The following is a 21,417-nucleotide window of genomic DNA, read 5'->3' as shown; positions in this document are numbered from 1 at the left end:
GATACATTATCCATGACCTTTGAAATTGTGAAGCATTTTGTTCATGAGACCACCCACGAAATAAGTCATGAAATGCCAGAAAATTGTTCTAAATTTTGTTTAATTGACTAACATTAGAACCATTCAATGACACCAAAATGTTATTAATTTTTCACTTAATTACCTATCAAACTATGGAATCTGAAAATTTGAAAAAAATAGGGAACCAAGTTTTTTCAGATCCCCCTTTACACGCAGGGCAAAACCTTGAAGCCACCCCCTCCCCTCAGTATTTGTGAATGCAGCCTTATGACTGTGTTTGCATGTCAGATCAATACACATGGAGGTAGAAGAAAGTACCGGTATCTTGTAAAAGCTATGAACTCTACATAATAATCAATAAGCTTTCTGTTGAGCGTAAATAGCCTGTTGTAAACAACCACTTTTCCTGTAAGGGACATCAGTCTATATCAGGTTGAGTTGCATTTTAGTACAACGTATCCTATTAGATCCATTTTCTGTAGACCCCTAAAATCATACCAACCATGATTTCACTGACCTTGCACACTGTCATATATGAACATGATCAAGATTTATATCTGATGGAGTCATTCTGAGTGTATCAAATGTCTGGATGATTAATTATGCAGATAAATTAGCATTGGTTGTGCAAATCATGCTTTATACCAAAAAATTAATCAGTTCATGCCATTTCCAAAATCAAAATCTGATCAAATTGGCCATTTTTGATGACACAGACCAGCACAAACACAGACACTGACAAATCAGTATGACATTGACACTCATGTGTGAACATAGGGACTAAAAATGTAAAGCTCAACCTTGCAAACTGCTATTCGCAACATATTCATGTTCCTGAGTGGTGACAGGAAAAATCATTTGGTAATGAATTTTATGGATGTAAGATTTTAATTGAAAAAAGACAAAGAGGCCTTGAATTATTATGGATGTAGGATTTTAACAAACGACAATGAGGCCAGAAATTGTTATGGATGTAAGATTTTAATAGACAAAATAGCCAGAAATGCTCAGTCACAACATTTTTGTTTCGTGTTACATACAACCTAGCTATTATGCATGATTGTTTGTGTCACATTAACGAGTGAAGTTGTGCCTGCCACTGTGATCCAATATGGCTGCCTGTAAATTTGTTGAAAAGAAAACTGTCCATCATGGATGTGTGTGAACTATTATGTGGTACATGGATACTCAGATGTTTGGACGTTGGAAGCACATACAAAAATTCCATATTCTGATGATGACGTGGTGTAAACTTTTTGATATCCTCAAACATTAAATCTTTTATCTTTGGAAACAAGTGAAGCCAAACACACTTGATCCTTGTTATTTTCTTCCCTTCTCATTTTCTCTACTGATATTCTGTATTCTTTCTAGAGAGCCACAAACATATGTTATTCAAATCAAAAAATAACTCTACAGTGAACCATTCTAAATATGATATCATTCCAAATGCTTTAAAGGCTGTTTGTTGCTCTCCGGTTTAGATTGGCATCTTGATCAAATGACATCCTTTCTCTTTCAATTACAAAATTCTTTCAAAGTTGAAAACCATCAATTTTAACGACATGATTAAATAGTAAAGAACAAAAATGCAACGTCATAAGGTAAATATGAAGATTCTAGGTGTATTTCATAAGAATTTCTTCAGTATATTTTGCTGTGAATTCTCTTCACAAAAATTTATTAATCACATATGTTGAATTGGTCATGTTGAGTATTATCAGCTTGATCTAATTGTGTCTGTTGGTTATAACAAGCCATTCATGGTGCAATGAGTAGATATATAAAACTGTGTCTTGGCTTTTTCGAGCAGAAAATTTCATTTGAACAATGTACAAAAAGTAACATATCTGAGATTGGTTACACCTTCCTACAACAAACTTCAATTCATAATCTTTCTTAACCACAAATGCAGAAGCAAATGACCCTGAACAAGGGAACAGATAATATCAATTTCTACAATTTACAAATTGGTCAAAGTATAGAGTTATTGATTGAACCTTCAGTAGTGCTGATTGAGCTGTTAATTTTACCAAAATTGTCCTCTCAAGTATCTGAAAGGCATTACTATATGGCAAAAAATAATTTGACAGCCATTTTGGATTTCTTGACAGTAGCCATATCGGATTTGATCGTGGCAGCCATATTGGTTCTCATTTAAGCTGAGTTTCTTTATAATCTATCTATTCTATGGTCTCTTCTGTATCAATCATGCAAATCCAATGTATCTAAATCTTCATCTAAGCCCTCAAGCTCAGCATCAAATAATTGTTCATCCACCGGAACGTCGTCTGTAAATAATTGTTCATCAATTTGCACCCCCGTTTCATCCAGTAAGGCAGCTTCAGCTGCAGCTATTGCTGCCGCGGTTTCATCAACTGGCAATGCTGCAGCTTGATCTAATTTATTGGTTTCATCTGAAAGGAAGGAAAATAGAAATTAAAGCTACAACTCTTTAACAAAAATTTACACACACATTGTGTTGGTTAATAATTGCCTGAATTCAGCACTTGGGAACTATATGCTTGATGCCAATACATTTGCACAGCAATACATTGTGTTCTTTTAGCGTATGTAATGTGGTGGCACTTTGTTATGCTATCTTTATAATATTATCACATTATTCTATAATTGTACCTTGCTGATTTCATATCCATAGTTACTTTCTTTACAGTAAAATTTCTTACATTCAGCTGGGACAGCAGCCAGAATTTAGTTCTAATAAACTTTGAGTTTAGATTGAGGTTTGAAATCTTGTGCAACCCACCTGAAATATTTTGAAGTGGGCCGTTTGTTTCTGGAATATTTTTATCGGTGTCACTAGGATTATCTTTTTGTAGATGATTTGTTAAATCTTTTGGTTTTGTTGTACTGATGTTGTTTGTATCTTTTGCTGTTGCTACTGTGGCACATCCTTTGTCGGCTGTTGTAGCCGATGCTGCCAAAGCTTCCAGTGTTAGCTCGGTAGCTTCCACTTTTTCCTGAAAGATAAATTAAAAAACTTGTGTAAGAAAGAGCTGATCAGTTATCAATAACACCTGAGATATGGATGAGTTGTACCACAGCTGGATGTATGCTACTAAGGTGTGCAAAGTCTTGGCATAATTGGCATTTTTTACTGAATGCCTTGAGGTCAGCCATTGTCTCTGGAAGCTCACAGTTTTACACATCATCTTTCCTAAGATCATGAAACTAGGGCAATAAGATTAGAGTTCATCCACAAAGCAACTTACGGCATGGGCTACAGAGTTAGCTAGTAACAAATAAACACAAAATATTTGAAATTTGAAGATCTAATTCTAATGCATTCCACAGTTAGAGAGCAAATTTAAGAGAAATAATGTAGCAATAACATAATTTCTTCATTTGCATGATCAAAACAATATACTGTCTTTACAGGCTCCATTCATAACTGGTGAATGTAACACAAACTTCCCACACTTCCAAACATTTCATTTTTTGCAGAAACACCTTACATGATTTCCTGATCCATTCCATCACTGTTACAGCCTGTATGCATGGCAGCTATTCTAATGCTAGACTCTGATCACAAGAGTGACCATGACAGATACTTACTTCCTCTTCTCCTTCTTCCCTCACATACTTGGTATCATCAGCACCCTCGTCATCATCGTCTGCTAACTCAGGTTTAAATTCAAACACTTCTCTGCCACTTATCTGGATTTATGAGAAAAACAAAATGTGAATATTCTCATAACTTATTATGTTCCCAGGACAGTAACCATGACACTACTTTTTTCAATAATTGAAGAAATTCCATGACAGACTATGGACTGTTTTGTAGAAATGAAACTGGAAATAAAGAATTGACACACTGAATCTCTGCAATATTTTATGAACTATTCAATAAAGCTACGTTTGACCAGTCAGACACAGATGGCACACATTGCATAGGATAATCTTACTTAGTGTCACTGTTTCTTGAAATTTACAAGACTTCACAGGCACAAATTTTCTTACGCTGCACAATCAAGTGCCTGCCCTTGTCACCATAATAAATCTGGTGTTGCAAAAAGTGGTTATAATTCTGCAAACCACATGAACAGTTGTAATTTTAAACTTACACCAAGAGATCTGCCTTGTTTGAAGTCCTCTTTCCTCTTCTTTGTGTCTGCTTCAAGCTTCTTCTTTTTTTCTCTTATCTTAGTTTGTTTCCATGCCAGGAAAGATTCTAATGTGATTTTAGGGTGATTACTGCCAAGTTTAGCTCTCTGAAGTGAGAAAGTAAGGAGAGCAAAAGTGTCTCAGAAAAAATTCCAATATGATTCTTCACAAAATGATTAGGTTATTTTGAAAGTATTTATGTAAAAGTGTTTATGTGAAAGAAATAATATATAGTTACTACATATATTCACCATTCACCATTTAGCCCCAACATGGGACAATGTGCCTGAGGGCAGATGACCATTTTCCCTTACTGCAAGAGGGCAAATGGGTTCCTGCCTGAAGGGTACATTGTCCCCTGTTGGAGCTGTAAAGTTTTTATTACATAAAAACTTTTCACACCAACTTTCTGGTTTGATCTGCCGATAACAATCATATCTTTGATTCTTATGATAAATGAAATCAATAAAAATAAAAACAATTTTCATCACTGAACAGTGCATACTTATACTTAAATCACTTTTACGCCATTCAAAAATAGATTCAGTCAGTTTCAGTCAAATGATGACTATGCAGCCTGATATGTTATCAACAAGTTACCATTGAATAATATTATATATTATAGCCTGAATATATGGGTTTAGGTGCCCGAGAGCAGGTGACAATTTGCCCGAAGCCAGGAGGGCAAATTGTCTCTTGCTGCGAGGGCACATAAACCCATGTATTCAGGCAATAATATTTTTATCACATGCCTCTTCACAGTTAATGCTATATGACATTTAGTTACAAGCAGGGCATTTTCAAACAATTTTACCATCATCAACCAGCATCAAACGGATTTTAACGAAAGTCAAAATAGCAGTGCGCGCAAGGATATTTTTCATCTGAGCGTTAAGCGTCTACTTTGACATCGAAAACCTTGAAAGGCTTCACTGGCCCGTGTAACCATGGAAACCGGTCAGTACATCGTTCACCGGCCCACTAACATCCCAGATGTTCCTATTAAAATCAATGCATTGATTTGCATTCACCTCGAGGCACGTAATAAAGGACATGTTACATTTAATATATGGGGTATATCATGAAATATCAATTCCTTAAAACAGATTTACATAATATCCTAACAGTTACACACATTACATGATCATATCATTAGGAACATAGCGTAATCAAGATGATCCTTAATCATAGCATACCTCTTCCTCTATAAGTTCTTCCATCGTAATGGTATCTTCTTGGCTTACATCATCTTTCTTTTTATTCTTCTTCAGTACAAAGCCAGGAGGCAGGGCATGTCTGTACATACATTTATCTCCGCCGTTTGGACAGATCCAAAACCAACCATACTTGCACTCCTCAATTGCTTGTAGAAAATACTTGCATACCTTGGAAGATGACAAAGACAGTCAACGAGAACTTAACCAGTGTGCAGCATAACAAGTATCAACATCAGGAGAGTTGATCCTGACAGTGTCAATATCTTGCATGTGTCTACTTCACGTACTGATTTGGAAAGATGCAAACTCACTAAACTTTACAACAAGGGTAAGATTTAGTCTTGGTTGGATTCTTCTAATCGCCACATTTTGGTCAGTACTAATATGAAATGTAAACACAGTCAGCAACGAATGATTGACAGTCCTATTGCTGTGATAGGAAGGGAAAGTTGCGGTGACAAGTTGTGTGTTTAATGTACACTCCTTTTATAGTCACTGTAATTTTAGTGGAGTCAAACCATGTCATACAGTTTTGTAGATGTTAATGCAACATTCAAACATTAGTTGTTGTCTTTCACCCCGTACAACAACAGGTATTTGAGGTAGCAGTATTTTAAATAAGTGAATAAATCAGTAAGTGAGTGTAAATCAATTAGTGTATGAATGAACAAATGAATGAATGAATGAAAGGATGTAGGCCCTTTACTGTTTCATTTTCATTCTCAAACAGCTTTATCAAGTTATGTGCACTGCTTTTGATTAGCTTTCTCAAAACGAATGTTTGGTTCAATCTCACTCGTTGTGACTATGGACTTCTGTACAGTGAGATGTAGTGAATCAGTCGATGATTGAGACAATGGTCTCTGCGGCCATGCTACACACGTGACCAGCAGACTGTAAAACACAGCAGATATGGCACCCAGAAATTCACTGTATATTGATTTTTCTGAAATGATCTTATACTTACAATTTCTGTGGATGTTTGTTTCTTATTCTGATCTCCATGTTTCTTGGCAACTACTTCAGCTAACTTAGCTTCATCCCAGTCTTCCATGTTGTCTGTAAATTACATTGAATGTAAACAAATTATCTCAGCACTGTGCAGTCTATGAACACTCACCATCAGTATGATCATCAGTGTTTGTACACTTAAAACAACCCATTTTGCTCACCTTTAGTGAACATAGAATTTAAAGGCAAAATTGAGAACACTCTTGTGTCCACGGCTGTGGAAAGCTAACAAACTCTGCTTTGTAATCTACATACCACAGATCTGCTCCAAAATTATTAGGCCGATGGAACATAAAATGGCCATGACAACATCAGCCTTCCACTATCCCACCTACAGCTAACGGGCATGAGTATTTAAAAGTTGCAAATCAAGTCTTGGGGAAAGACTCACCTTTTTTAAGTTCATCATCTCTGGTATCCACATACAAGCTCCTCTTCTCAGCCTTCCTCTCCATTGTCAGATCATGAGAAAATTTACATTTGTCACCTTTGGTGCAGGCGCCTTGCTTGTAGAATGCACATACTATTGACTTTGGATCAGCACCTATCATAGTTGGGAAATTGTATACTTTTTTTACTGAATATCTCTACTTGGTTATCTTAATCACCAAACAAAAGTTTCTTAAATATGTTGAACTAGAACTTCAGTAAGTCCTTGGGTTGAACTTAGATTAGGTGTAGAAAGCAAAGACTATCTGCATGACCCATAGGCAGCATCCACCTACTGAGTATGAAGACATTGTTGTCTTGTCTACACAAACATTACATTCCAGATTTTGTTGGATCATTCAACATGCACATTCTGAAATTTATAATTCTCCTTTTTTCAACAAATTGATTTTACTAAGGGTAAGGATGGTAGTAACCATTCCATGCATACAGCCCTGTGATTTAGCACCAAAGAAAAAATGATACAATAATAATGGAGACATATAATGCATCCTGCATTGTGTTGTAATAGTTTATGTAGGTTAGAATGACCAACTCAAATGTCTACAATATAGCAAATAGCATTGCCACTATCAACACACATAGCCAATCCCCCTTGGCTGTCAGTGAGCTCACGATTCATTCCCTTTATACAGAATTCATGTACACTTATATTACCTTTGGATACTTTTTGCACGGGTTTAAATAACGCGTTTAATTCATCCTGCTCCTTTTTCTTGGTATCTTTTTTCTTTAATTTTGCTTCTTCTTGTTCCTTTTGAAGCTATATTGAAGGAGTGACAAATGGTGGAAAGAAATACCATCACAATTCATCCACTTTGTATAAACAGCCCCAAGAAGGTGATATCAATAGTATACTGCACATATGGCTGCATCCAGATGAGGATAGAGAAACAACAGTAGCCTCATGATAAATGATTTTTCCAATCCAATGCTTTTCAGCAGCCTTTCAATTAAAATGACTTTGTGACACGGAATAATGGTTCAATAATTTGTTTTATCTAACAGAACAACACCCATGGAGTGCCAATAAACGTGCAAAGCAGAGTTGATGGTCAAAAGTGACTTCAGTTACATGTCTTCAACAATGGTGACCTTCATATTTTGAAATGGATTTTGATAATACTACATAAAAAGGATTTCAAATGAAAAATGCAAATGAATGATAAAATTTTCAACTTTACTGATCATGCAAATTTCAAGACATGTCCATGGAGTTTTATATGACTGTATGAAAAATAATTTTCATGTGTTGTTTATAATATCATTCACTTTCATAAAATGCTCCACATCATCATACTTTCAATATAATCAGCTCTACATTCCCTCACAGTTAGTTTACTGGAACTTAGAAGAGCCCATGGTGTTGAGAGTTTTCTTTTCACACTGAGGTAAATCAATAAATTACCTGTCTTGCACTTTTTTGACCACCACTTTTCACTTGCTGAGTAACTTGCTTGATAAATTGCTGCTGTTTGGCTCCTTTCTTGTTCTTCAAACCAAAGGTTTTATCCTGAAATTAATTCACAGAATCACAATGCATGATTTAGTCACTGACACGAGTTACATGAACACCTATATCAGAAAAAAATACTGTATATATACATGATGATACCTACAGTATTATGACAGGTATCCTAAAATCTACACTGATTGTTGACATACATGACTGATATGCTGGAAAGATTCACATTTCACAAAGCCAATTTTAAACTATTTGGAGTTTTGTGAAATAATCATTCCTTTTCAAAAAGCTATTAAAAGATTTTCCATCATCAGATTAGCAATTACTAAAGAATGTGATAAGAATTGCAACTATTTTTTTCTCATCAAAGGTGATGACAGTTTAAGTCTGTTATTGCAATCTCGGAACTAAACATTAAATTAAATTTCAACTCTAGATGAAACGAGCTTGTAGATTTCTGTGATCCTTTCCTGAGCTTAAAAAGTGTTGAAGTTTAAGCTGCAACATGTTTACATGTAACTCCTGTCAAGTTCATATTTCGCCATCAGGTAAAGTCAGATAAAACTAGTGATGCACTACATGTGATGCATTTTAACAAACATTGAACATTTGAAAGCCCCTGAAAACATACATACTGTAAATACTTTTACGGACAAAAGCTGCTGTAACAACAAACCAAGCAAAGTTGGTCAAAATACATATTATGTAGGCTCAATAACGCTTTTTCTCACTTGGCTGATGGGGAAGTGATACTGTCTGGCTGGGAAAGGGTTAAATTACATCAAAACCTTTCAGTCACTTTGTAAAAGCTCCTGGGCTATTAAAATTGTGATATGATATTTATTCTCTGATGGCATGCGCACCTCAGGAAAAAGCAAAAGTGTTGCATACACACTTGATCGACATGTTATCGAAAAGTTTGACAATTCAAAATGGTTGTAGCCACATAGTCACAGTCATACGGTGTGTTGACAGCTGACATACCAATGCACTTGGGTTGGCAAAAGCTGACCATGATACCACTTGAGATTTTGGTCGGGAGAGAACATAATCATGAATTCCTTTCATAGTGAACATTTTATTTGAATGGAAATCAAATTTTACAGGACATGCCTGCTATCGCTATAATATTTTCAATAAATTATTGAGGGAAAGAGTACAGATAAGTGAACACAGAAAGCATTACACATTAATAACTAATGACCTAAGGAGTCAATGGAGTTAGAGTAAGGGATGGAGTACCAGCCAGAGGCCCCTAGAAAAACTGTTTTAATATCCATATCCAAAAATGTTAGCATCCACTTGTCACTGACCATTACGGCATTGATGCCAAAAAGAGACTTTGGAGATTATGTTAATTAAATATAAAGGTAATTGTCCAAAGAAGTGTCAAACAGTGACAACAACATGGCAAAGTTTTGTTTACTTCCGTCTATTAAGCAAAGCTCCCATCAAAAATCAGAGATTCGCAAACTCCCTTAAATCATTAAATGAAACATCCAATTCATTTCAGACGCCTATGGCTTCACTATAAACGAGTCCAGCAGTATTTGAACAATGTGATGTGTGCCACGTTTATCCCATACAGAGGTAACCGTACATGCAATATAGTCATTTAATCCTAGCATAGGTAGCATCCATCTTACAAATTCAACATTTAACTTCAAATTATCGCAAAACTGTTAAAAATTATGATCATCAAGTGAATGGTTTCACGTGGTTGTGCAAGTGGACAGGCTTTTACACCCGATCGGATGCAGGCAAGGTTCGTGAAAAAAGTTTAACTAAATATATTGACATTACAGCCATATGATTTACCTCGATTATTCTCTCTTTCTTCTTCTGTTCCGTTTTTTTACTAGCTCCCTGTGCTTGCTTTTTCGGCGGCATTTTGGAAGCCTTCGTCAAAATATTGACATACTTCAACACGATCGTATGGAGAGAGGTTCTCAGAGAAGTACTAATGGCGGTACTGAAGTATGATGGGTAACCTCGCCAGAAAGCCTGATACAATATAAAGTTAGATTAACGTTCCTTGAAGACACACTTGTTACAATTTTGATGAAAGCTATCTTAAAACCGATAAAACATTATAATCCTACGTAAAAACTGAAGAAATAAAAAATCACCACGCTGTAAAAAGCATAAAATAAAATATGCTTGTGATTGAGCCTAATCGATGATGAGTAAAGCAGTTTTCGGAATGTCATTCTAAAAGAGTGTTGTCTGAATTAAGGGAATAACCATTCAAAATCTGCCGGAGGAGGTGGAGGATTTTGGAGAAAAAAATGTCTGCAGGTGAAAGAGAAATAAATTATAAGATCCTTTGCTGGCTTGAGGAAGATAGCTCCAGATGATTTGCATCACTTCTGCATACGAATAAAATTATTTGGTGCAGGACAGACAGAAAAAAATTCAGTTTCAGTGACCGAATACTCATTCCCTCTGACCCTTGAAATAAAATGTTTGTCCCCTAAAAGAAGAGACGCATACAGTCCCCGATTCGTTACAAGTAGCCAAACAATAAATTGTGATTGATTTATTCGGGGAAATGTAATAAAATTCTATATATTATAAAAATTAGATAATAGCTTAAAATTATGCAATGTTACTTGCACTTAAATGACAATAGTATAAAATTTCAATGTCAGAAATGAGCGAATGATCTCAGTCATTCTGCTAGAATCCGAAAGAATATTACTCTCAAGCCGCTTGCAATGTTGGCTTCGCAACGTAAACATTGATCTGTCAATATACCGGTATAATCTGTTCAAAGACAACTTCTGACAGTTGTGTCTCGCAATTTTCCGTTCGCACGATTAGTCGACGCTGTAATGAATATAAATGTCAGACATAAAGAAAGGTGACGACACAGGACGCCGAAAAGGAGACGATGGCGATTTCCAGGAAGAAAACGGGGTGTTGTTTTATGTCAACAAAGATGGTTTCCCAATCAACAGAAAAACCTGGGATCGAATGTGGAATCATGTTGCCAAAATTCATCCTGAGGGAGACAAGATGGTGGCAAGGGTTAAGGATAATAAAGATCTACCAAAGGTAAGAAAAACAGCCTCTCATAGTTTGGCTGCACGCTGACAAAACATTAGCTCCTTTGTATTATTAGTAATTTCAGGAAGTGGTCTAGTTATTTGGATGGGGGAGGGGTGTTAGAGTTTGTATCTGAGAGTGAGAGTCTAACATCCACAATTTGATCCAGGTTCAGTGCTATCAAAGTTAAGTTAGACTTTCAAGAAGAAAATAACTTTTGAAAAGGTCAACTGAGGGAGATACGGTAAGAGTTCCTATAGCCCCATATTGAATTCTATTTGAATTTTATTCATTTATTTACTTACACACTCTAACCCAGGGATAGAGTACCGTGATTTATTTTATTTTTTGTATGGGCAGTTTCTCTCCAGAGAAAAATACATCAAATCCACCTATAGAGGTATTTAGAGTTATGGTTAGTAATAGTTTAATGGTTAGCAATAATCAAGAACATATCCTACATAAAAGGAAAGGTCGGAAAGGGTTGGTTGGGAGGGGCCTGCAGAAGACTAAAATCAAGCAGAAATCTTTCTGATTGATGATTGCTTACCACCAGTGATGGCACTTTACTTGTAATCCTCCATTCAATAAGACACTTAAGGTTCCTAGACAAGAAATTTGACCTTTTTAATCTAACAATTCTCTAACAGTTAATAAGCTCAAAACCCCCATAAAGTATACATTTTCTGAAAGCCTAGTTATACAGGAACATTTTGATAACCACAGTGTAATCATTGTTTACATAACTATCACGTGACAAGGTAATTTGCATAACCTTTCAAAAATCGGTTTTCCCTATGTTTTGTCTCAATACTTCAAAATATCTTACTCAAACTTGCTGGAATGCAAGCTGTCACAATGCTCTTCCAAAAAGTGTCTCAGATTTTTTATATCTTGCTTAGTTTTTTTGGAGCACAATTTTAAAGAAATCAACTACGGTAAAATTCACTGCCCTGGAAGTTTTTCCGGCATAAAAACTGTTTAAGAAGGTTTAAAAAAATTCTGAGACACACTTTTGAAGACCCTTAGGACAGCTTGCACTCACATAAATTTCAGTCACATATCTCAAAGCATTGAAACAAAACATAGGGAAAACCGATTTTTGAAAGGTTATGCAAATTACCTGTCACGTGATAGTTATGTAAACAGTGGTGACACTATGGTAACCAAAATGTACCCCTATATCTAAGCTTTCCGAAAATATACAATTTACAGGGGTTCTGAGCTTATTAATCATTACAGAATTGTTAGTTTAAAATGGTCAATTTCTTGTCTTGGAACCTTAATGATAATACCTTTCAGAAATGGTATTTTGCATACATTTAATTATAAATGGAATTTATGAAAAGGACTGTTCTGTGGTATTTGTAAATCTGTAAACAGTCTTCTTTGACTTGAACTTACCTCAGTTCCACCAAGTAGTTGACTATTAAATCAAAACTATGCTTTTCTTTCCTGGTAGGTGGTTATACCAAGTGTACCAGTATTGCATGGTGGGATGACAGTAGCAGATAAACTAGAGGCAGTCCAGAACTTCATGTGTGAATTACAGTATCCTCTGTCAAAACGCAAATGAAGTAAACATCTACTTCCCTTGCAATGGTGATCTGAGCACCTACTGATGTAATCAGTACCTATGGTACAAAAGTTTGCTTTTCTCTGTCAACTGAGTAATACAACCCATTGCACTTCAAATATAATAGTAGATCTAGAACAATGTCCAGGAGACATCCTCCATCACTCACAATGTGACATGAAAGTGTTGTTTTTCTCACGCAAAACAAATTGCAGTTTGTCTGAAAAAATTCTACCATACTGTTGTCCACATTCCAATATATTCGTAGGCTTAATACTGTAGTTGTAATTTTACTTCCATTATTGTTGCAAGTGATATATTAATGTTACTGTCGGTAAATCTTATATGATTTGTTTTATGGTCCTATGATGTGTTTATTCCAAACGAATATCAACAAAATTTTGACAACAGTATATTGAATTTTGTGTGTGTAGCATAAAAATGTGGTGGTAGGACAACTCTATTCAAATTATTATCCAGCTTCTCAACTCATGGCGATATTAATGTAAATTTACATGCAAAATTGTGATCTTGTCTTCCTGTCCCATTGCCATGAAATGATTGATGAATAAATATATCCTTAACAGTTTGCTTAAGATATAACCATACAGGAACTCAATTCTTTGAAATCAAGAAAAACAGACCTCTAACAGGGTAAGTGTAAGCACGGTCTCTCCACAAACCATTTGTGGAGGGACCGTGGTTTAAGTAACTCTCAAATGAGGCATTTCAAAGAGTGGCATCTTTTGCTTATTCTTGTTTTTCTTTTTGCTGTTTGTCAATGTTCCAAATTTTTTTCTCGTGTTATTTTTTTTCTCCAGTTATTTTAGGAATAAATATACCTATAGTTTCATCCTTGCATCCACATTCGTACATCGGAAGTTACCCTAGTGCTAAAATTATTTTAATTTATAATACCAGTAATTTCTAGTTCTGGCATGCACTGAAGTCTTTTACAAATACTTAATATCAGTTTTGAGACTGAATAGTTACCGGTAAATATATAGTGCTATCACTCTCATAATAATAGAACTTATTCAATATTTGTATTGCTACTATATCTTGTAATTTTTGAAACCCTAATCCAGCCAAATGTTTAGTTGACACTATCAATTTAAGTTGGTTGAAACCATTGAACCAGAGTTCCATACGTTGCATTTTATCAAACTTGAACATTTGAAGGCGTCTGAAAACAGAGATGATGTAAACATAGTTATTGCGGAGTAAACCTGCTGTAACGTATCATGTCAAGATTATTATTGATATATCATGCTGTGTTGGTGTATGTTTTGTTCAGTGCCGCTTTTTAGTGACTCTGCAAATGGGTAAGTGACAGGCATAGCAGGACAAGGGTCAGAGGTAACACAAATTGGAGAGGGTGTTATGGGGTAGTGCACTATTGTGCACACTTTTTGCTTTTGTAACTTAGTATGTTTACCAAAGGTATAACTGTGAATTTTGTCATTTTGTGCAAAGTTGCTTGTTTGTATTAAACAAAACTGACCAATGTAAATGTTTTCCTCACACAGGTTGGTTGACTCTGCTAAAGAAATGATCAGGGAATCGTTGCCCATCAAGTGTCTGGAAGCAGTTATCCTTGCTATGTATCCTCTATTCTGTCAGGAGACATCTACCTCAACATTGACATTGGCACTCATCTTTAAATCATTCAGAAAATCTCAAACATTCTGTCTTGAAGGCAGCTGACTTTCCAAGCAAACAAACAGATTATCTTGTAATGTGCCTTGTAATGTGCCCCTAGACTTAACCAATCTTTATTTCACCGCATAATCTGCTGGCAGGAAAGTAAGGCCCATACATTCTCATTAACAATCACAAGAAATTTTCATATAACATACCATCTGATAATTCAGAAATGTTGAACCAAGTCACAGGCTGTCTTTACTGAATTTCTCGCATATATGATTTAATAATATTTCCATCTCCTATAATGTTGATTAAATGTGAATATTTTATAATTTAGATTACAGACCAAATATATACTTTAATTTTTACATAACAATTGCATTTATACTAAACAACCAACAAAGTGTTTGATTTGGGGCACCTTTGCCTTTTCTGCCATGAAGTTTGAACATTTCATTGTCAGAGTAAAATTTGATAACCTTTAAAGGGCCATGAGCTGTAACTTTTGATGATTTCTTCGCCATATTTGTCTTAAATATCAACTACAGTTTCTTGCTCTACTCTCCAAAGCATGTTGAGATACACAGTATTCAGCTTATCAACTCAGTCTGTACATGTGTTGACTGCATTATTATTGTTGACAAATGAATTCTGGTCCAGGCTAGAATTCACATGTAAACAATAACAGTGCATTTTATATGTATAGACATTGTGTTGACTAGTTAAATACTAGGTGTTTTAACATGCTTTTTGGAGAAGAACAAGAAAGTATAGTTGATACCAAAAACAAAAATATGAAAAAATCATCAGAAGTTATACCTACTGGCCCCTTTAATATGGGTATGTTGACAGTCAGACATATGTATTTAGTGGTTTAGAACCTTAACTGATCAACAGTCATCTTACCAATGGAATATCTGGTCTGGAAAGGTTTCCTATCAGTTTTAAGACTCAATTCCTTGGAAACTACCACAGACATGTTGTACTTGGTGTGTACTATGCTGGCAAGTACGGAGCATTGGGAATGAGTCGTAGAGATGACCTCATGTACAAATCATTGTCATTCAAGGTATTTCAAAAGATATTGTCCTTCTTCATGATTAGTAGTTTATGGCAAATTTCAGCATATATACAGATTTAATGACAGATAGATAGCATACATAATCACCTTCTACATCATACACTTTGTTTCAATATGTCTTGAATATGCTTGAAATATTTCTTGCTAGGGACTCATTTTCATAGACAAGAATAACAAATACGACCAGTACATGAATTTTTTGTTAACTAATAAACCTTTGCTATTGTTTAAACATTTGTAGTCATCCTATGGCATTAGTGCATAATTAATTATTACATGAAGCAATTGTCATGGTGATAGACTGATACAATTGTGGCACTTTGCAGACTGCATGTGCCCGTTCTTCATTCGGAATCTGCAACAGACAATGTTTGAAAGAATGTAAATGTGTTTGTAAATATTCTTCATAATTAGTGGTTCAGTTTAGGTTATTTACATTTCATCAAAGTTAAGCTGAAATTTTCTGTAATGTTGTGTTTGATTCGTCAGTTTGGACCTTCCTAGATTCTTTACACTGTAATTAGCAAAAATATTCCTCAGTCATAGATATAGCCAAAACTTTATCTATAATAGGCAATTAAAAGGTAATTTTCTTTCTTTCTGTATAAAATTGCAAAAGCATTCACCATTTTCAAAACCCCATACCCTGCGAACCATTGACTACTGTGATTGATTCTTTTCTTTCACAATTATGAGTCAAAGAGGTATCTTAGTATAGTGTTGTTTTCTGTGGCCTCCCAACAATGATGAAACTTATTGCTTTCATTTACCCGGTATGTGTAACTGTTACTGGATAAAGGATGATATCTCAGTAGTTGAAATAAAACAGACCACTGTAACCAACCCAGAAATCATTATAATGTCTGACAGATAAAGCATTCATATGCGTTACTTATTTTGAATTGTTTCATTTACAGAGTTTGACTGATGTTGTCATAGATTTTGAAGATTCCTATCAAAGGTGTAAGTAATGTACATGTATTTATTGTTATATAGTGTGTGACAGTGTCGATTATTCAGTATGAGAGAGAGAGAGAGAGAGAGAGAGAGAGAGAGAGAGAGAGAGAACTGTGACATTTCCAAGTTTCTGATAATGTTCTAGATAATGTTTAAGCCTTAGACCCTTGTTTAATAGAGATTACACTCAAGCAACAGCTGTGTTCTTGAAAACGGTACTTTTCACTCTTTTTAATAGACTGGCATTCAGTAAAGAAAGTGAAGATTGGATTACCAGTTTCTCATGATCCACACAGTTATGAAACCATCAACTGGAAGGTAAGAATGTGATGAGGGCATTGCTATTAGCGATATTCAGAATTATCCAAAATTAAGGCAGTATAATTGTTTACTCAGTTTATGGAAGGAGTTATGTTTTTCAGTTTTGGCAAGAAAGATAGCAAAACTCGTGAGCCTCAAGATCAGTATGCCAACATCATTTCAAGTTGAATATAAACTTAGTCAAAGCTATGTGTGTATGATGACAAGTCAGATAAATAGTATTTGAAACTTTCATCATTAGCCCCAATTTGTTGTTTTGTTTGTATTTAGGTCCATCCACTGTAAAAACTTGAGAATCTTTGTATGTGAGCTGTCTCCATGGTATTTTGTATTTAGCCGCACATGGGATTTTCTTCAACATGTTTGACAAAATTCAAAAGCATGCATATTAGATTGAACTGAAACTCAAAAATACAAACCCAGGAATTATTTGTCAGATAGTATTTGAAGTGTAGAATTTAACATTTTTCACAGATATTAATGTTTTATTACAGTATCTGTCTCTCAATATGAGACGTCTTTCAAGAGATGAACTCAGAAAAGAAGTAGAGAGACATGCCAAGGACATGAGGAGCAGAGTAAGTGACAAGGTTTCTTTCGATTATTGATGTGTATGGAGCCACAATTACAAACTTTTAAACTTTATCTTTGCTAAGTCATTATGCAGTGTAACATGCTGCTTTTGTATTTTTGGTAAATTGCGCAACGTTTTGTAACATGTTGCTAATTTTCCTTAATTTTTCCCAGTTCAAGCAGTCATCTCCAGTGAAGGAAAGCAAGTCATCCATGGTAGGAGTATCACCACGGAAAGACTCCATGATTGGGAGAACACCAAGGAAAGATGGCATCCATACTGTGAGGAAAGAATCCACCCACAAAGACATTACGGGACTATCTCCACTGGACAGTGATAATTCAGATGATGACAAGAGTCCAAATGTAACCAGGAAACATTTAAATCCAGATTATCAAATCAGAGTTTGAGTAATTACTTTGATGAGGTATATTTCATCAACTGTTCCAATCACCAGACATGTGTTGACATCAGCAGTATTGGGACCATGGAAGAGTTTGAAGGCATTAATGGATGTCATGTTTACGTCCTCTAACCATGTCCAGCCAGATCCATTTGCAAATTGAACGTTCTCAAAATTCAAACAATGGAACAAAATCATGCAGCCATGTTGTAGAGTCGAATAATGGAAGAAACATGATACCAAATGAGAATAGATGTATGATCAGGGACTCAAAAATAGAATTTGAATATCATGATCATTACCTGAAGAAGAATACCTCTTCAATTTGGTTTACCAAGACTTTAAACATTCCAAGCTTTATTGGTTGTAAGTGACTTTTGAAATAGTAATTTACCATTGTGAGGTAATATTACCCTGGAGATTTTGCAGACGCATTTCTTGATTTTTTACTTTTTATGAAAACTTGCAGAGTACAGGAAGTGTTTTGTTTATGTTACATCATTTTACTGAATTGTACATATCAAATGAAATTCTTGACATATTTATGAATCACTGAGTGCAACATTTGTAGTTTAGGTGTTCCGTCCATTTGTTAATACCTTTACTTATTTTCGATTCACTCCAGAGACAAATAAAAATCATCAGAATTCTCATATGTTGGGAACTTTTCTGTTAAGAAATTGTGTCCTCTTTGCAGTTTTCAGTAGCCATTTTTCCGACAGACATTCACACATTTTGATGACATGCTTACCAGTACAGTAGAACCTGTCTAAACCATTCAGGGACTAAGAAAATTGTTCGGTTTGCAGAGGTGTTTTGTTTATAGAGGTCCTTTATTTAACATAGAGCTTTATTGGAATGGGAATGGAAAAAGGGTTCAGTTTAGATAGGTTTCCAGTTCAGAAAGGGTTTGGGTTAGACAAGTTTCACTGTATATACTAGAAATTGTGTTATTGAAGTACACACATTGCCATTTGCAGTATGCTCGGAACATGAGAGTTGTAAATAAAAGAATATAACAAAGCCATTGTTTTTGTTAGCATCACTTTCAATACGAAACAAACCACAGGAAAGTCTGAAGATCCTGATTTTGTCTGCTGCATATACATTTGGAAAATTACATCATGTCAAAGTGGGAAGACACCATCTTCATACTCTCAGGTACTTTTTGCATACATTCTATATATAGCCTATGCTTCTAGATTTTACCCTAGATACCAAAGTTCCTAGTTTGTCATTTGCTATCAAACTAAAATATTGAAGATAAGCTGTGCCTGCCTTGTGGTAAAATGACGACACAAACAAAGTTTTCTGTTAATAATTAATTTTATTAAAAAAATATAATCTTACTTCAACAATAATTTATTCAGATAAGCCACAAATTGTTCTGATATTGAGGGAAGCTTTTTGCAAATTCTCACCATATCTTAAAAGTGTTTTCAAATTTTAAATCATCTAATTTCAATCAAAATATTTTTAATATAATTTACAACTGTTAATAGTAAAATTTTACAGATTCCAAAGTCTAAAATGCCTAAAGCATCATCCTAAATGTGTCTATATACTTTGAAAAACTTCAGCTATGACAACACAAAATGATTGTGTATGATTGATTCATTTCAATATGACGTCTGATGTAAGGCTTGTCTATTGTAATGATTCTTGGCGGCTCAACATTCAGTTGCTTATCGTACTACAGCAACAGATACAGGTATCAATGGCTCTTGATGTGACAGTGAAACACATAATGACTCTACCAGCACTTTAAAAACTAGTTCTGCTATGTTCGGTGTTTCATTGAATTCAGGATGCAAATGCAATGCCTCATCAGGGGTGCACCATATTCTGAGGGGTGGGATGCACTTGGAAGATTTTTGGGAACTCTAACATCGGGGGACATCTTTTAGAAAGACGTTCAGCCAACATTGGCAAGAAGATAAGAGCTTTAGTAAAGCTTTAAAATATCAAACACAAACACTACTTTAAACAAAATTCTGTAACAACAAAGCCCTTTCTACACCCCCATCCTGAACAGTAATGCTCTAACCCTTTCATACTCACATACCACATAACTGCCAGTTCAAGTTATATCATTATAGGAATGAGAGGAACTCTCACATTGTGCAAGTCAAAGAAGTTCCTTAAACTGGAAAAAGAAAACTCAAAAGTTTCAAGTAGCATTGCCTTTTAATAATTTTTTAAATACATCTTGGATACCAACTGTCAATATTTGACCCTAAAGTTGATGGATTGCACAAACTTGCGGTGGAAAATGATGGGTACCGGGTGTGGTTTTCACAAACAGACACATGACCATTTCTGATTAGAGTAGATGTAGTCCTTCCATCAGTTGTTCAAATGTACTGTAGAGAGTCACATGTATGCCGTGAACTGACTCTCTTTAGACTGCCTAGGTTACCAGAGCGCAAACAACAAATGTTTCAACCTGGAAACTAAAAAGTCACTGGGTCGTCGAAATGCAAATTAGCAATCCCAAAACTAGGTTTTTTATCACTTTTATGAAATCTTAATCATATGATTACAATAAACCATTCTCCTTTTACAAAGTTGAAATTAAGTTACTGAGCAGACAACGTTTTGTGAGATCAAGAGCATCTCATTTTTATTTATGTCAATAAAAAGCTACAATTGTGGCTTGAATGTCAAACAGTACACGATGAAAAATGCCTGGCCAGATGTGTTTGTATGAAGTACTGACTGTGCAGTTAATTAGCACAAGATATTCTCTCTCAAAAGACATGTTGCTGTATCAACATCATGAGAACGTTTTTACTGTTAGAATGCAACTTTGTTGGTATTAAAAAATGACTGATCAGAATGAACAACATTTATAAGAAAAGCAAAAATTATATTCATGCATGTTGATCGACTACCTGCGATCACTGGAATGGTTGCCAGCGAAACTTCGTTCGGTCCCAAAACTGTCAATTTCATGATACAATTATTGTAAATGCTTAAGAATACAGGAAAAAAAATGCAAAATAATAAGATTAGAAAACATGCAATAAAATATTCAATGTTTCCTGTCGAGTAAATGTTGATCTAAACACACCAGTTTTTGTCACTGAAATTTTTGGTTGCAACACTACAACCTTCATCAACTGAAAATTTCAGTGACAAAAACGAGTGTGTTGAGGTGAGTTTAACTGACAGTAATCAGCTACCAACACAGATGAATTTTCATGCTCAAAAAACTGAAATGCATTAATTTGTTGTCGCTAGCGCTCTGCATGCAATTGACCCCAAACTATTTCAATCTGGAAATGATTATACTCGATCATGGTAGCAGATCAGAAATTATCAATTTTACATCATATTTGTCGTGCAAGTGTACAATACTTACCCTCAACCGATGAGTTGACGACGACGGGTAATCCTCTTGAAACTTTCAAACTAGGGTATTTGCATTTTTCTATGCCGCATGAATATTTACCGGACAGCAACAATTATTTGTGTTGCCTTGTATTATTCATTCATAAAAAATGAAAAAAAATTCCCCA

General features: G+C 35.1%; 2 protein-coding genes across 2 annotated transcripts; one reads left to right on the top strand and one right to left on the bottom strand.

Moving 5' to 3' along the window:
* Nucleotides 1-983: 983 nt before the first annotated feature.
* LOC139143296 (zinc finger CCCH domain-containing protein 15-like) lies at nucleotides 984-10,477 on the bottom strand. The gene is made up of 10 exons (XM_070713522.1): nucleotides 10,108-10,477; nucleotides 8,233-8,337; nucleotides 7,482-7,587; nucleotides 6,766-6,918; nucleotides 6,331-6,422; nucleotides 5,343-5,531; nucleotides 4,107-4,253; nucleotides 3,598-3,699; nucleotides 2,789-3,002; nucleotides 984-2,438 (listed from the first exon to the last, which is right to left on the bottom strand). Exons 1-10 carry the CDS (start codon nucleotides 10,177-10,179, stop codon nucleotides 2,227-2,229), a joined length of 1,392 nt encoding a protein of 463 aa, XP_070569623.1. The 5' UTR covers nucleotides 10,180-10,477; the 3' UTR covers nucleotides 984-2,226.
* A 512-nt stretch (nucleotides 10,478-10,989) lies between these two features.
* Nucleotides 10,990-18,576, top strand: LOC139143298 (tubulinyl-Tyr carboxypeptidase 1-like). Its single transcript, XM_070713525.1, has 9 exons — nucleotides 10,990-11,346; nucleotides 12,800-12,888; nucleotides 13,511-13,567; nucleotides 14,443-14,517; nucleotides 15,458-15,629; nucleotides 16,559-16,604; nucleotides 16,837-16,916; nucleotides 17,414-17,497; nucleotides 17,667-18,576. The coding sequence occupies exons 1-9, from the start codon at nucleotides 11,134-11,136 to the stop codon at nucleotides 17,901-17,903; spliced, it is 1,053 nt and encodes a 350-aa protein (XP_070569626.1). The 5' UTR covers nucleotides 10,990-11,133; the 3' UTR covers nucleotides 17,904-18,576.
* The last annotated feature ends 2,841 nt before the right edge of the window (nucleotides 18,577-21,417 follow it).

Source organism: Ptychodera flava, chromosome 11 (genome assembly GCF_041260155.1).
Source record: "Ptychodera flava strain L36383 chromosome 11, AS_Pfla_20210202, whole genome shotgun sequence".
Taxonomy (NCBI): Eukaryota; Metazoa; Hemichordata; class Enteropneusta; family Ptychoderidae; genus Ptychodera; species Ptychodera flava.
This window is presented reverse-complemented; position numbering and strand designations above follow the sequence as displayed.

What these genes read in the sequence shown, in the direction of transcription:
- LOC139143296 (XM_070713522.1), bottom strand. Translation starts at nt 10,179, where the DNA reads ATGCCGCCGAAAAAGCAAGCACAGGGAGCTAGTAAAAAAACGGAACAG. An exon ending in AACAAACATCCACAGAAATT is followed by an intron (nt 5,532 to 6,330) that starts GTAAGTATAAGA and finishes TCATCTTCCAAG; the next exon opens with GTATGCAAGTATTTTCTACA. An exon ending in CCCACTTCAAAATATTTCAG is followed by an intron (nt 2,439 to 2,788) that starts GTGGGTTGCACA and finishes CCTTCCTTTCAG; the next exon opens with ATGAAACCAATAAATTAGAT.
- LOC139143298 (XM_070713525.1), top strand. Translation starts at nt 11,134, where the DNA reads ATGTCAGACATAAAGAAAGGTGACGACACAGGACGCCGAAAAGGAGAC. An exon ending in TGAAGATTCCTATCAAAGGT is followed by an intron (nt 16,605 to 16,836) that starts GTAAGTAATGTA and finishes TCTTTTTAATAG; the next exon opens with ACTGGCATTCAGTAAAGAAA. An exon ending in ATGAAACCATCAACTGGAAG is followed by an intron (nt 16,917 to 17,413) that starts GTAAGAATGTGA and finishes GTTTTATTACAG; the next exon opens with TATCTGTCTCTCAATATGAG.